The 17,036-nt window shown below is 41.4% G+C and overlaps 1 protein-coding gene across 3 annotated transcripts in view; it reads right to left on the reverse strand.

Annotated features, from left to right (window-relative positions):
- The window catches only part of adamts17 (ADAM metallopeptidase with thrombospondin type 1 motif, 17), a 429,617-nt gene that overhangs the window by 356,287 nt on the left and 56,294 nt on the right, over positions 1-17,036 (reverse strand). For 2 of the 3 annotated variants that reach the window (XM_073032968.1, XM_073032970.1), the window contains exons 4-6: positions 16,840-17,003; positions 1,547-1,630; positions 196-350 (exon numbers count right to left, since the gene is read on the reverse strand). In XM_073032968.1, coding sequence (XP_072889069.1) covers positions 196-350; positions 1,547-1,630; positions 16,840-17,003 — 403 coding nt within the window. The remainder of the gene's footprint in view (positions 1-195; positions 351-1,546; positions 1,631-16,839; positions 17,004-17,036) is intronic. The other variant, XM_073032969.1, reaches the window with a different exon arrangement.

The raw sequence follows: 17,036 nt of genomic DNA on the forward strand, positions 1-17,036 counted from the left end.
ATTTTCAAAGTCATTATTAGTTCTTTGGTATTTCCCAAGGGTTTGATCAGTTCAAGAATCCACCCAGAATCTAGAACCCACTCTGGATACATCTACTCCCCAACCTTTGATCAAGCATGAACTCAAGATGAGGACTGGTAACCATCAGCTGAAGGAAAACAAAAAGTCCTGAGCACCACAAAACCAGAGCAGTACCTTGTGACGAATACAGCAGCATCCACAGCTGGATAGTCGTCTCTCCCACCGGGCACCTGGTTATTCCCCAGGTATCGTGCTGCAAACTCTCTGTGCTGCCAATGGCAGAAGCTCTCCAGTGACTTCTCTCCATGGTGACCAATCGACAGCTGCTCCTGTGAACAGGTTTCCAAAACGCATTGTGCAAATGAAACAAATTCATAAGCTGCCTACGGTTAAAATAACACTGCCACATTACTGAAGACAACTTAGTAAGGCCCATCAGAAGTCAGTCACATAGACCATTGGTTTCTTATGGTCTTGCCCCCTACACCCCTCTTCTCTCAGTGATGGTTTGAGCACTTTTCAATGCTGAGGGGTGATTTGAAATGGACAGTTAACTTAGCAATTAATGTCATTGGGATATGGAAAGAAACCAGGGCTCTATCAAGATATCTTCAAGCAATGGTGCCTCAGAAAAGCGGCATCCATTAAGGGCCCCGATCACCCAGGACATGCCCACATCTCATTGTTACTATCAGGAAGGAAGTACAGAAGCCCGAAATATATACATTTACTGTAATCGGTATTTTTTCATTCCATGTTATCACATATTGCATTGTACCATTGTTGCTGCTGCCAAGTTAACAAATTTCACAACACATGCCAATGATAATAAACCTGATTCTGATTCTGCCGTGGAAACCTAATTATTTGGCCAGAGGGAAAATATACAAACCCTATACACAGCATCAGAAGTTGTCAGAAGCATCAGATAAGACTTGGGGCACTTGCACTAAAGACTGCCATTCAGCCCCACGGCTTGTTTCAGAACAGCAATATGCTGGCATTCTAATATATTGGTTCACCAAGTTGAGTCGAGAATGTTGTCACGGTCACAAATACGGTATAAGTACAATGAAAGACTTGCTCATAGCAGCATCACAGGCAAAACAGAATAAAAATTAAACATAAATACACCAAGACAGTGAAGAGAGAAAGAAAAACACTGGAAAAAGACACAAGTGCAAAAATGTGTTGCAGTTGAAAGCGGAATGGTTAAGATGTGGATTGATGTGCTATGAAAACGTTCATGATACTTGAACCGATTCTCATAGATTAGAAAAACTCAGTAAAGTATACCGAAGCCAACCATTGAGCAAATTTGATAGAGGTCGGTCATGTGACTGAGTTGCAGCTGTGATTAATAGCTTAAACTGTACTGGGTGAAATCCAGAAGTGCATATTGTTCACCGTTATTCAACATAACAGAGGCAGAGTGTGACTGGTGACTGGTGTTTAGACACAGAGCTAAATGACCACCGGAAAGGTCCAAAGGGCTGTACAGCCTCCTGGCTCCTACCTCACTTACCGGACGGTTGTGAAGCAAAACTAGTTTGGTGACTCGAATATTGATCTTAATTCCCAGACTGTGATGCTGAAACATGTTGTATACCTGCCAAACAAAATAAAACTGTTAGCCGTTGGAATAACTTAAAAAGCTGCATACTGTCCAAAGTTGGCTATGAAACCCGGCACTGCCCATATTTTACAATGAGCTTATTTTGTACTTTTAAATGTCACATGGGAGGGTGAAGTGGAAAGACACCGAGATCAATCAACTTTCCCCCACCTTCAATTGCCTGTCCAAGTATCATATCATGTTAACAACTCCTTTAAACCCACTCACAAACTCCTAAAGAAAGCTGTAGCTATTGGAACCCATGTGGGATCACACTAGTCTTTCCTCTGTCTGGGATAAGTGCAACAGTATTGGTTTCAATCCTACTCCGGTCCCATCACCAGTCCTTATTTGGTCCTTTTTTGACTACACTGCCTCCTGCACCCATGCAGAACTTCAAAGCTTCACCAACTTTGCTGCTAATTCCCATCTTGTTGACTCTTCCCCAGCTCTGGAACCCGGAGAGAACCTTTGCTCTCACTGCTAAGTCCATGGTTATTTGCAAGTTGTTTGATTTCTAACTCTTCCTGGAGAGTCTGAAGAAAGGTTAACCCTGTTTCTCCCACTACAGATACTACGCTATCAGCTAACTTGTTTTTCTTTCAGGGATAAAACTTTCCTCGGATTAATAGATTTAAGATGGGTTGTGCAACTGTTCTGTCAGAGGTGGTACATTTCAACAAAACATCGCAAACCACTTGAGGGATGGTGGTGGTGGGAAGGAGGGTGAGATGATAGATGGTGGAGTGAGGGTCATCGCTACAAGACACCAGCGCTGGAGGAATGCAGAAATGAAGGAAGATTGGATTGCCAAGTTAGAGGTGCTGAGAGAAAATGAGAATGGCACGTCTCTACAGTGTATGCAACAGAAGAGCAAATCAAACGATAACCTTAAAGTACCCTGCCCATACTCCTGGGCAGTGGATAGGCAGAAACAGAACTTAGATGGCTGTGGATGTCGCCTACAGAAATGGGCCAAGTGTCTGACCAAGAAATGGCAGAAGCAAGTAACCAAATAACAAAACTAAATGCTCCCAGTGCTAATAGCAAACTAGTGAGCCTTTGAGATGACCATGTATAGACACTGAATCAATAATAAATTCTGCCAACTCACAACATTGGCTCATTTCAACTTCAGCTATTATTTTTGTAATAAGTATTTCACACTCTATAAACTGATTCCAATTGGCTTTTGCTGTTCTCAGCTCAAATTATTATCCTCCCCCCCAATCATTTCTAATTATGCAGCATTATTAGAAAAACTTTCTCACATTAATCTTCCTTTAGCTGACTCACTGCCAAAATGCCTAAGCTGCTTGTAGTAAGGATGATTAATAAAAATATACTTAATGCACAACTGGAGTTACGGATCAGTTCATTTTAATCGATAAAGAGAACTGCAAAATTTTCACTAATTTGACATTTCGACTTCTGATTGTGCAGTTACACAGCACCATTAGTTGGACTAACCGGAAGGTACACATTATGATCAGAGACAAGGGTGATACGGTGCAGGACAATTCTATGTCTTCACAGCCTGTGTACTTAGGGTAACAGTGCCTCCCTTGAATATTAACAACCTACTGTACCTGTGGATGAGCATAAAAGATTTGATGCTGTCCTTCTCAAGGCAGGAGACTCACATTTCTGCACGGTAGTGTTTCCTAGGCATTGCCATGAACAGGGGAAACTTCAACATAACTCTTCTTGAAACCTCCTCCTTCTAAAGAAGTTGCAAGAACAAACTTGCACATAGCATATAGTATCAATCTAGAGCAGAGTTGTAAAACAAACTGAAGGAGGACCTTAGCAAGTCAAGCAACATCTATGGAGGGAAATGGTCATATCAAGATGTTTCAAGAGGACAACAACTGAAACCTAAGGAAATGGCTCAAAACATGGTAGATTAATCTCTGTAGAGAGAGCTGTGGAGCACTGCAGCATAGAAACAAGCTATTTTGCCCATCTAGTCCATTCTGAACTGCTATTCTGCCTAAACCCATTGACCTGCACCTAAACCACAGCTCTCCAAATCATGTCCTTATCCAAACTTCTCTTAAATATTGCAATCATACCCACTACTTCTGCTGGCAGCTCATTCCATAGTTGTATGATCCCCTGATGAAGTCATTCCCCTCCTCAGGTTTCTCTTATTTCACCTTTCACCCATAACCTATGACCTCTACTTCTTGTCTCACCCAATCTCAGTGGGAAAAGTTTGCTAATATTTGCCCTATCTATACTCCAGAGTGATTCAATTGGATATAAGATTCCAAGGATTAATGTAGGTACACGGTTAAATATGTCATGGCAAAAGGGAACAGTACTTACCCTTATAAGGAACTTAAGGGTATAAGTACTTATAAGGAACCAAGCTTATAGAAAAATAAAGTATAAAAACAAAGAGACCATGCTAGAATTTCACAGGTCAAATCTCAGCTGAAGTAATGGGAAAACTGAGCACCAGACTTAATGAACACCACCAAAACCTGTAGAGATGCTCTGTGTTCTTTAAAGATGTAATGCAGAAAGTGAACTTGGTAATTATAAAGTGGAAAAATTACAACTATTCTCCTTGGAATAGAAATGTAGAAGATTTTGTAGTAGTCATCTAGCTAATGAAACCCTTACCCAGAGATTAACAATTCAAAGATCGAAATTAACAATGTTAGCCAGTTGCAGCAATCATGTTAAGCTAAGTGAATTAATGATATAAATAGATATCAATGGATATGATCTAATAGTCATTTGAGCAGCTTTTCTTGACCTTTTTGCCCTGGAGAAACCCTTGAAATAATTGTCAGGTGTCAAGGAACCCCTGCATAAACATTATTACTGTATATCTACAGCTCTATGCTAGCGTGATCGGTAATTTGTAGATTCAATAATCCAAAATTAATTATCAATGCTCTTTTGTGTAATGAATTTTTAGCCAATCTTTCTTGGTGGGGGGAACAGGTAGTCATGCTTAGCTTAATTTCAAGAAAAGTAACCTTTCTTTCCCTTCCATAAATTTTTTAAGTTCTTAAGGCAAACATAATAAATATCTGTTAAAGTGCTGCCTTAAGCCAAAAAAAGGATTCAATTTTTCTAAAGGTAGGCTCGGTAGGTTTAATTTACATAAAGATTGCAAGTTGATTTTAATTAATGCTACTTACAACATGAAAATTTATTTGTTGAAGCAGTGTGTTGTGATAATGTCAGGATTTTCTCTTTTTAAAAAGAGAAACAAAACCTCTCATTGGGCACCATCAGTAGAGATGCCAACACAGTTCCTCCTAGACAGACCTTTTGTTTCCAGATATGAAAACCAAACATTAAATATATCTTGGCCTTTGCTTGTTTCGGGCACCTCTTTGCAACAAAAAAAGTCTTCTTGAATTTCACAAGTTACAAATCTTACAAATGCAACAACATGACATTTATTGGTGAAATCTGTTGAATCATCAATCCAGATAGAGAAGCTGTTGTTTTTTTAGTTTATTACAGAAACCTCTTCAGCATCATGTGACGTGTCATCAATATGTCGACTTATCACACTGAGAGTGAAACCTTTTCAATTTCTCATACTGTATCTTGTCCTAGTATTTTACACGTCGGCATTATTAGGTTCTCATCAACTGTGACCTTTCCTTTTCTGGGTAACAAGTTCTGCTACTACATATCTTGCTTTGTAACTGATTTTACTGGCTGTGACTTTATTAACAAAAGCATTACTCCATTTGTTTTCAGGTTCCAATGGCCGCTAAGAATAATCAGCAATTTTACATGTCATATGGCTGTGATTTATAGTTAAGTGTCTTTTCAATTTTACTGGAGCCATTGCTACATCTATAAATTGTTTGCTATAGACTAGGCACAATGGAATAGGACAACTTGGATCACTATAAAATCCATTGATAAGTAGCTTTCATTGTAAAAACGGGCTGTATAAGAAGAACGTCATAACAAGAATGGCATAATAGATAACTAAATGAGAAAACTGCAAAGAAAATAAAGATTTCACATACAATTCACTTCAAACCTGCACAATCCACCTTATGCAACATTTACAACAACAGCAAGCCAGCAGCTGAGTTGCGGTGCATAACAATTTCTTCTTTAGAATGAAAATTTCCCTCCAATTTTCTACTACACCAGTAGAGTTTGTTCACTCCTATAAGTCAGTCAGTCAGCAGCATGCAAAGAGCAGTTAGGGAAGGTTATTCAGGAGGGAGAGGCTGACATCACAGCCAAGTTGGGCGAGTCCATTCAATGGTCGGAAAACGCACTTCACACTCATCAGCCTACCGTCCTCCCCTCCGTGCAATACAGCACTTATCAATTATCAACAGCCTCCCCATTTCACGTCAAAAACTGAAAATGGGCCCAACTAAATAAACACAGTCCTACTGTGCACTACCATACTGGACTGGGAGACCTCTAACGAAATTGCTATTGGAGCTACTTGATCACTGTCCACCATTGCGAACGCTATCATTGTGCATTGCACAAAGTTCAGAAAACAATGTTTTTCTTAAATCACCATCTCTTGCCGAACCCTGGTTGATAAACCCTGCACAAGAGACACATTTGCAAAGTGCCTAAAGCTGGAAATAAAATAATTATAAATTTTCTCAAAATGCATTATTAAATTATTAATAAGTAATAAGCCAAGGAAATAATGGCTATGGTAGATTGGGAAATTTGAAGGTAAAACAATACACAATGACTACCTTTTACAAAATTAATACATAGCTTTACCATTTTTTACAAGACAAAAGGAAAACCCAGATCAAATGTGGGCCAGAGGGTAACAAACCATTGAAGTTCCCAATCAAGAGCTATGAAGGATACACCACAGATAATATTCAAAAATGCCTCTATAAGTCCATCTTGAAGGGAAACTAGGATTAGGGCAAGAACATTACACCAAGACTAAAAACAGGCATGGTCTTTGCGAATGGAGGACCAGACCGATTGGGTTGAATAGACCAACCGTGCATCAGATAACGAAACAGTCCATTACTGCTGCAACAAGACCAAGGTAACTTTAATGCTTGGGCTGATTAAGTGGCAAGTAACATTCATTCCACCAAAGTGCTGGCAATGACCACCTCAATTAAGAAAGTCTAAACAGGTACCTTGATCTCAAACAGCATCACTGGAGATGCTCGAGACAATGACAAATTTGAAATGGACCCTTCAATTAAACACTTTGGCTATAAAAAGGATTAAAGTTGGATATCCTGTGACCTAGTCATCCAGATCTTTTTCTACCATCTGCAAGTGTGTCTGGAGTGTGACACAATAGGATCAACAAACTCACCACCATTAACAACAATGCAGCTCACTTGACTGACATCCCAACCATCACTTGAAACATTTCATTCTCTGCTTCATTTACAAACTGGGCTACAGAAACTCACCTGGCTACTCCAATATCATCTCACAAACTGTGGCCTTAACCAAGGAGAAGGACAGAGTAAAAAAAAAGCTCACTTCTGCAGAGCTCCAGTTCATAGGAACAGTTACTTGAGGAGAGTAACACACCAGATTTTAAAAGTGAGCAGGGGCCGTTAGGGCTCTTTGTGGAGCTTGAGATCATTTACTTTATTTGGCACTTGGCAAGGACCAATAAAAAGTTAGGTTTAAGCTGAGCACCCATTGTGTGAGGGGAAAGGGTTAGAATGGGGAACTGAGGCTTTGTCTCAACAAGCTTCAGCGAGAAAAGGCAGAGACTAGGGTGGCATCCCTGTCAATTTTCTGTTTGTTTCTTTATTAGTACCTAACTACAATAACAAGAATGGATCCCAGGGAAGTAGTGTGCTCCTCAGGCAAGATGTGGGACCGTCAGTCTCCCTGATTGCTACTTTTGTGAGAAGTCTATCTTGGTGCACCTTCTTACAGACCACATCAGAGAACTGAAGCTGGATGATCTTGGGCTCATTCAGGAGAATGAGCAGATGATAAATTGGAACTAAGGGGAGATGCAGGAGGCTGGTAGCTGGGTAACTGTCAGGAGATGGAAAGGGAAAAGGTGGATAGTGCATAGTACTCGTGTGGCTATTCCCATCAATAGTAAGTATACTGCTTGTTGGGGGGTGAGGGGGCCACAACCTACCAGGACAAAACCACAGCAACTAGGACTCTGGCACTTAGTCTGGCTCTGTGGCTCAGAAGAGAATGGGGGAGACAAGGAGAGTGGTGGTTACAGGGGACTCAATAGTTAGGGGAACAGGCAATACTGTGGACGTTAAAAAGGCTCCCAGATGGTTTTTTGCCTAAAAAGGATCACCATTTTCTGAAGGCTTCCTTCCAGGTCACACAGTGCCTTGACTGAGCATTCCTTTAGGTCACCGTGCCCCAAACAACACTGCAAGAGCTCCTTCACCACAAGGATTGCTGCAGTCTGAAGCAGAGGGTCACCACCAATTTCTGAAAGGTCAATGCAAATGGGCAAGAAATGGTGGCCTTGCTGGCATTTTGATTAATAAAAATGTATCCAAAACCCTCATGAACAATAATTTATGGATTACTCAATTATGTATAAATGAGCATAGTGAAATGAAAATGTATGGGAAAAGGGTCATTTTGTGGAGTACAGACACCAGCATTTGTAGAGGAAGGTCTCTTTTGCAGTAATGTGAGTTCCATCTTAACTGGGCAAGACCTAGGGTCCCACTGGCAAGAATATATCAGATGGCTGCAGGCATTTGAAAAGGCAGAGGGCTGTCCAGTCAGAAAAGTACTTCAAAGACTTCTACAAGATTAGAATCAGAATCAGGTTTATTATCACCAGCATGTGTCGTGAAATTTGTAACTCAGTAGCAGCAGTTCAATGCAATACATAATACAGCAGAAAAAAATAATAATAAATAAATCAATTCACAGTATACGTATATTGAATAGATTAAAATCGTGTAAAATCAGAAATAATTGTACTTTAAAAAAAGTGAGGTAGTGTTCACAGGTTCAATGTCCATTTAGGAAATGAATGGCAGAGGGGAAGAAGCTGTTCCTGAATTGCAGTTCAATGCAATACATAATATAGTAGTGTCATGACCTCAGCCTCCTCCTTTGTGAGAATCGCAAGAGAGAGAGAGAGCCTTACGGTTTGGAATGTGGGCTGGTCGCTCAACAAGACAAAAGCCTCGGACATAGCCATTGTCTTGGGAGACACCTTTGTGGGGTAAGGAACTGGCCTACGTGCAAAATCTCAGGGCAATGTGAGATGGGTGATGGGGGAAGGATTGCCTCACCCCCCCCCCCACCCTGATTGACATCTACAACCCTGCCAGTCCAGATAAAAGGTGGGCTGCCGAGGCGGGGCACCAGACGCACCAGAAGACGCGCTTGAGATCCTGTGACAGTGTTTTGATAGTGACAGCCGGTGGTGGGGTTCGTGTGCGTCTTTTCCTTGCCTGGGATTGGCGACCCCACAACGGAAGAACGGCTTAGCTACAGGGGAGGCCACAGATGAGCGTTCATTCCCCCGACGAGGCTCCGACAAACCGAACTCCTCCAGGTTGGAAAACCTGTCGGGTAACTCTTTCATCCACCCTCTCTCTCCCTCTCTGTCTAACAAAAGTTAGACATTGGAAAAAATGTTGAATTTCCCCATGGGGATGAATAAAGTATCTATCTATCTATCTATCTATCCAACGCGACACCACAACGACGGCAGCAGGTGAAACTGCAGTGACCGCAAAAAGACTTTTAAATATCCAGTAAACAATATATATCTACATTACCCCTAGACAACGATAGAGCTTATTTCTGATTGATTATTACTATACCTGTGCTTTAGATTGAGTTGTGACGACGTATATGATCTGAATGTTTTGTATTAACCATACGTTTGTGCCCCTTTATAAATAAAAACGTTTGAATATAGTAGCATCAGGCTTCGGTGGACCCATCTATCTTTGCTGGAAAATTACCCGGTTACTGGGGAACGTAACAGTAGAAAAATAATAAGATTTAATAAATAAGTAAATCTATTACAATATACGTATATTGAATAGATTAAAAATCATGCAAAATCAGAAATAATTGTATATTAAATAAGTGAGGTAGTGTTCACAGGTTCAATGTCCATTTAGGAATCGGATGGCAGAGGAGAAGAAGCTGATCCTGAATCACTGAGTGTGTGCCTTTAGGTTTCTGAACCTCCTTCCTGATGGCAACAGTGAGAAAAGGGCATGCCCTGGTGCTAGAGGTCCTTAATAATGGACACTGCCTTTACCAAAACAGCACAGCTGAATAATTATAGGAAATTGTGTTAGGGACAACAGGAAATACAAGACTACAAGATATAAAGAAAATATCAAATTAGGAAACAAATATTAAGGAATATATCAAGATGGGTAATAAATTTGACTTAGAGGGTATGAGATGGTAGGTGTTGCTGAGATGTCTTCAGAAGATGGTCAGGGCTGACAACAATGTACCATAAGGAAAATGGCAGAAAATGACTTGTGGTTAAGGACGAACTAGGTCACCCAAAAGAGAACTCAAGATGAGCAGTTAGTTAAAACCTTAAAATGTTTCTTGCAAAGCGTGAACAGATTCCTGAGAGCAATCACAGTAACACAAGAGTCATACAGCAAATAATCAGGCCCTTTGGACCATCTTGTCCATGCTAACCATGAAGTACCATCTATATTAACCCCATTTATAAGCATTTGATCTACAGGCTTCTGTGTCTCAACAACTCAAGTGCTCCTCTAGATATCAACTACACATTAGGGAAGAAAATTTGTTTATCAGATTCCCTCATGTTAGATACCTTTCCTAGGGGGGAAATGTCTAGCTATTATACTCAATTTCAACCACACCCCCCCCAACACACACACTTCCCTTCCCATCCCCTCCCATGACAACCTCCTCTGCCTCAGGCAAAACAAGCCTAGCAGTTCCTGTCTTGTCATAACTCAAAATTCTCCATCCCAGGCAATATCTGGTGAGTCTCCTCTGCAAATATCAGAATGAATGCAGAGATTTAATAAAACTCTTAACATTGACAATCATCTCACTTCATCTTTTCTACTTCACAATTTCTACTTTAAAATTCAACACAAGATGTATTGGAAATTTCAAGCACACTCAAAATAGTTAGTTACCTGCTGCACTTCTCAATGGCCAACAAGAGTCATGCACTTGAATACAGAGCCAGATTCAGCTAGTGTTACAGTGGGAAACAATTATGTTCTTATGCACAGTTCTTATGCACTTTCTTATCAAAGAAAAAAAATAACAGTTGCAAATCTGAAATATGAACAGGAAGTGCTTCAGCATCTGAAGAGAAAGCATTAATATTTCAGATCAATGACCTTTCATTCCAATCATCAGGCCATTAGCTTGAAATGTTAATTCTGCTTCTTGCTCTGCAGATGCTATCCATCTTGTTGAGAACTAAGCACCTTCTTTCCACACTCCTCCCCCCCCCCCCCCACCCCACCTGTCAGTTACCAAAGAACTCTTGTCGGGCTTCTAGCCAGGTATAGATATAGATATCAATTATAACCAACATTTTGATGACAAACTCTGCCATCTTCTTCAGGGATGATGCCTGGGCATGTCGAATCCAGTGGCATTTATACCCTCGTAGTCCATCCCTCCTGATTGGATGAAAACGAACCAATCAGGTTTCCACTCTCACCATGTTTACAATTGAATTTCAGTTCTTATTTAGAGCAAGACCTTCGTCTTCATTAAAATTCTTTTCCTCTAGTTTTATTTCAGTGGCTTCTTTTAAACAGGTGGTCCCAAAACCACTGGTTTTGTGCTGAAGTCAATTCTATGGCCATTATGAATGCCTATACCTGTACCTGGCTGGAAGCAGGGGAAGAATTTTTTTTGTCATTTATGCCAGGAAAACACTAGATCCTCTTTTTATTTGTAGGATTGGTTTTTTTACTTTTTGCATTTTTAAATAAAGAAAAATTGATGGGTCAGATGGAAGATACAGTGGAAATGGCCTCAAACAAGTTAACGTGACAAAGAATTAATAGCATTGAAGACGGCAGACAAAGCGAGAAGTAAGGAGTGATGCAAAACTAAGGAACAAAAAAAGTAAGAACTTCAGTAAAGACACAAAGAAAAGCAGTGTAGAGATGTCAAGAACAGAAGATTGCTAAGACTTAAACAAAGAGGCTTGAGGGATATTATAATATCCATAACGTTTTTATAACATTAGTACAAGTAGCTGTGATTGTAAATAGAATGAACATCAATTCATGCATGAAAGCAATCTTATGAAATTCTCAAAAATAACAAGCAATACCAAGAAGGAAAAGCATTACGGCCAGGAGACAAGTACAGAGGTCCAGCTGACTCTCTGCATTGTCATCTCCCAATGCAGGGTCAAGCCTATTCTAGAGAATTTCTTTTGCCAGTATTTATACAGAAACTGCTGTGTCAAGTCACAAATGCAGTAAGATGGATGAAAGTTTTTTTTTCTTTTAAACAAAAATTTCATTAATGGAGGAAAATAGAGATGCTGAGGCTTGAAGGAGGAATTTAGGAAGCCTGACAGCAATGGTCTGATAAGTGGAGGTCCTCAAGAGGCCAGAATTAAAGAAATACAAGTGTCCAGATGCAGAAGCGTTGAGATTTTCAGCACAAGGAGAAATCACAGGGATTTAAAAACAATGGGAAATTTAAAGCAGAGATTAGTATATCAAGATGCAAAGTAACAGACATTGACAATGGAGACAACAGCAGCATAACCCCACCTAAACATCCACGAGCTAAGTTCACCAGTGATCAAAGCAGCTTCTAGAGTTTGTTAGAAAGATTTCATGGAATTTGCTTTGCTTTCCTTGCCAAGAGCCGCACTGTACTTAACAGCAGCTACCCTCCTGGGATCCTGGTGAAAAGACGCATCAGATTCAGTTTCAATGTTTCACTTTTGAGGAGAGCGCGAATATCTTTTCCATTGGAGTGCAGAAGACCGGGTAGGAACCCGAAAGTCATACTCAAGAGGTATAGAGAGGGTACATAGTGAGCCACCCTTCCCGCAGCAAAGGGCACAAAGTTAAAGAGTAGAGCAAGAGGATCCAAAGAAGAACTTTTGAGGGTGATTGCAAATTGGAAAATACAGTCCGATGTGGTGGTGGAGGTAGAGATTCTCATAACATTCAGGAAGCATCTGGATCGTTAATGCGTAGGAGACTACAGACCAAGTGCTAGTAAATGGAATTAACACAGATGGGCATTTGATAGTCAGCACTGACTTGACGGCCAAGGCCTGGTTTCTCTGATGTATGACAATGAGATAGAAAGCCCTTCAATGGAAGGGCTCAGTAAAACAACTGAGGCAAGAGATTCCTCCTTTCCCTACCACCCTCACCTCCACACAATTCCCTCAATGTAGGAGCACATGGCTGACCATGGAAGAAGCTGAAACGTGGTGCTATCAGAAGGTTGCCTCTAGACCACTGGTGCTGGGGAAGAGCTCCCAAATGATGTCTATACCAGTGCACCCTCTGGAGGCAGTGTCAGGTACTGCCAAATTGAAGCCACAAGGAAAACACAACTAAACATGGGCACTATAGTGGATGCAAGACCAAAGCTTGCTTTGCATCTGAAGCCATTGTTGGTAAACTTTAAATGTACACTATTTGCATGTTTAATTCTACAAAAAATACTGAATATGATTTAAGTACTTGCTATATTTTCTTCAATATATCATATTCAAGCAAATCTCTACAATTTTCCCTTTGAATATTTTCCTCTTTTCCTACTGTCCAAGCACTAAGCGCAGTCTATGAAAACAGAAAACTTCCTTACAAGATAATCTCTACCAAGTGACTTTCTTGGTGCCTTTGAACCAAGTTAAGCAGATTATTTACAAGATGTCCAAGAGTCATGTTTAACCAATCTATTACAGTTTTTCCGAGGAGGTTACCAGGAAAGTGAATCAAGGGAAGGCAGTGGATGTTTTCTACATGGACTTCAGTAAGGCCTTTGACAGGGTCCCACATGGGAAGTTAGTTAGGAAAATTCAGTCGCTAGGTATACATGGAGAGGTAGTAAATTGGATTAGACATTGGCTCAATGGAAGAAGCCGGAGAGTGGTAGTGGAGGATTGCTTCTCTGAGAGGAGCGCCACAGGGATCAGTGCTGGGTCCATTGTTACTTGTCATCTATATCAATGATCTAGATGATAATGTGGTAAATTGGATCAGCAAAATTGCTGATGATACAAAGATTGGAGGTGTAGTGGACAGTGAGGAAGGTTTTCAAAGCTTGCACAGGGATTTGGACCAGCTGGAAAAATGGGCTGAAAAATGGCAGATGGAGTTTAATGCAGACAAGTGTGAGGTATTGCACTTTGGAAGGACAAACCAAGGTAGAACATACAAAGTAAATGGTAGGACACTGAGGAGTGCAGTGCAACAGAGGGATCTGGGAATACAGATACAAAATTCCCTAAAAGTGGTGTCACAAGTAGATAGGGTCGTAAAGAGAGCTTTTGGTGCATTGGCCTTTATAAAACAAAGTATTAAGTATAAGAGTTGGAATGTTATGGTGAGGTTGTACAAGACATTGGTGAGGTTGTATAAGACATTGGTGAGGCCAAATTCGGAGTATTGTTTTGGTCACCTAATTACAGGAAGGATATTAATAAGGTTGAAAGAGTGCAGAGAAGGTTTACGAGGATGTTGCTGGGACTTGAGAAACGGAGTTACAGAGAAAGGTTGAATAGGTTAGGACTTTATTCCTTGGAGTGTAGAAGAACGAGGGGAGATTTGATAGAGGTATATAAAATAATGATGGGTATAGATAGAGTGAATGCAAGCAGGCTTTTTCCATTAAAGCTAGGGGAGAAAAAAGAACCAGAGGACATGGGTTAAGGGTGAAGGGGAAAAAGTTTAAAGGGAACATTGGGGGGGGGCTTCTTCACACAGAGTGGTGGGAGTGTGGAATGAGCTGCCAGATGAAGTTGTAAATGCCTGCTCACTTTTAACAGTTAAGAAAAACTTGGACAGGTACATGGGTGAGAGGTGTATGGAGGGATATGAGCCAGGTGCAGGTCAGTGGGACTAGACAGAAAAACGGTTCAGTACAGCCAAGAAGGGTCAAAAGGTCAGTTTCTGTGCTGTAATGTTCTATGGTTCTAAGAGCATATGGAAGCTTTTGCACCCACATATTTGCTGTTCAGCAGTCACCTCAGGCTCCCCATGAAGTCGACACTCAAGTGCACAGCTAGGCTTTTTGGTGATCTCCAAGGGTTATTTGGCAAGCACGGAGCTCTCTGCCAGACATTCTCCACCCATGCTGCCCAATCTGCTGAGTGTGACCAGAATTTCAGGTTTTTAGCATCTCCAGTATTTTACTGCTGTATTTCCCTGCTGTTTGTGGAGCTCGCATGGAAATTGGCTGCAGGGTCCCTTCAGCAGCTTGACTCAGTGAGCTCTCTCGAACACAACTTTGCAAAGTGTTACAAAAATATAGGTCACTGCTTGCATCAGGATCAGTGCAGGTTTCACCCCAAAACATCAATGATTCCTTTTCCCCCTACAGATGCTGCTCAGCCCACCAAGTCCCTCCAGCAGACTGGTAGCTGTGGAAAGAATTTGTTCCCTTCAGGTGGGAGGGAGAAAGGGGCATTTGAAGGGGGGGAAAGATTGATTAGTTTTGTCACATGTACATAAAAACACACATCACAAGCAGTGGCTATAACATGGCAACCCGCATGTAGATAGATAGATAGATAGATAGATAGATACTTTATTCATCCCCATGGGGAAATTCAACTTTTTTTCCAATGTCCCATACACTTGTTGTAGCAAAACTAATTACATACAATACTTAACTCAGTAAAAAATATGATATGCATCTAAATCACTATCTCAAAAAGCATTAATAATAGCTTTTAAAAAGTTCTTAAGTCCTGGCAGTTGAATTGTAAAGCCTAATGGCATTGGGGAGTATTGACCTCTTCATCCTGTCTGAGGAGCATTGCATCGATAGTAACCTGTCGCTGAAACTGCTTCTCTGTCTCTGGATGGTGCTATGTAGAGGATGTTCAGAGTTTTCCATAATTGACCATAGCCTACTCAGCGCCCTTCGCTCAGCTACCGATGTTAAACTCTCCAGTACTTTGCCCATGACAGAGCCCGCCTTCCTTACCAGCTTATTAAGACGTGAGGCGTCCCTCTTCTTAATGCTTCCTCCCCAACACGCCACCATGAAGAAGAGGGCGCTCTCCACAACTGACCTATAAACATCTTCAGCATCTCACTACAGACATTAAATGACGCCAACCTTCTAAGGAAGTACAGTCGACTCTGTGCCTTCCTGCACAAGGCATCTGTGTTGGCAGTCCAGTCTAGCTTCTCGTCTAACTGTACTCCCAGATACTCGTAGGTCTTAACCTGCTCCACACATTCTCCATTAATGATCACTGGCTCCATATGAGGCCTAGATCTCCTAAAGTCCACCACCATCTCCTTGGTCTTGGTGATATTGAGACGCAGGTAGTTTGAGTTGCACCATATCACAAAGTCCTGTATCAGTTTCCTATACTCCTCCTCCTGTCCATTCCTGACACACCCCACTATGGCCGTGTCATCAGCGAACTTCTGCACATGGCAGGACTCCGAGTTATATTGGAAGTCTGATGTGTACAGGGTGAACAGGACCGGAGAGAGCACGGTCCCCTGCGGCGCTCCTGTGCTGCTGACTACCGTGTCAGACCTACAGTCTCCCAACCGCACATACTGAGGTCTATCTGTCAAGTAGTCCACTATCCAATCCACCATGTGAGAGTCTACTCCCATCTCCGTTAGTTTGTGCCTTAAGATCTTGGGCTGGATGGTGTTAAAGGCACTAGAGAAGTCCAGGAATGTAATCCTCACAGCACCACTGACCCCAAGTTGCCACACTTGCAGTGCCAGTATAACATGCCCACTAACCCCTACCATACCTCTTTAGAATGAAAGAAGAAACCAATGGGCAACCCACATGGTCATAGGTACAAACTCCTTACAGTTAACAGTGGGAATCAAATCCCAATTGGTGATAGCTGGCACTGTAAAGGAATTGCATTAACTGCTACACTACCATGCATTTGGGTATTACTGGGATTAACCAGCTTCATACAAAGTTCAAGGAGGTCACCAATTTTGATTGACCAACACACACTGGGACCAAGCTCTACAGAACTCCCCCACCCCCGTCACAAGCAGTGGCTGCAACACAAAGCAACATACCATATTCATGACGGTGAGCAGAAATCGCTGAGCTGCCTCTGCACCATGATACTCCACCATGTCAGAATCCGCCACCACCAATGTCTCCACTGTGTACTCATTTGTTAATCGAATGGCATTTCTCCTGGGCCGGTGGTCAGCTGCTCTCTTTAGCTTCTGTCTTCCTAGGAGGAGAAGTAAAGCCTTTACACAAACTC

This window comes from Hemitrygon akajei, chromosome 30 (genome assembly GCF_048418815.1).
Source record: "Hemitrygon akajei chromosome 30, sHemAka1.3, whole genome shotgun sequence".
Taxonomy (NCBI): Eukaryota; Metazoa; Chordata; class Chondrichthyes; order Myliobatiformes; family Dasyatidae; genus Hemitrygon; species Hemitrygon akajei.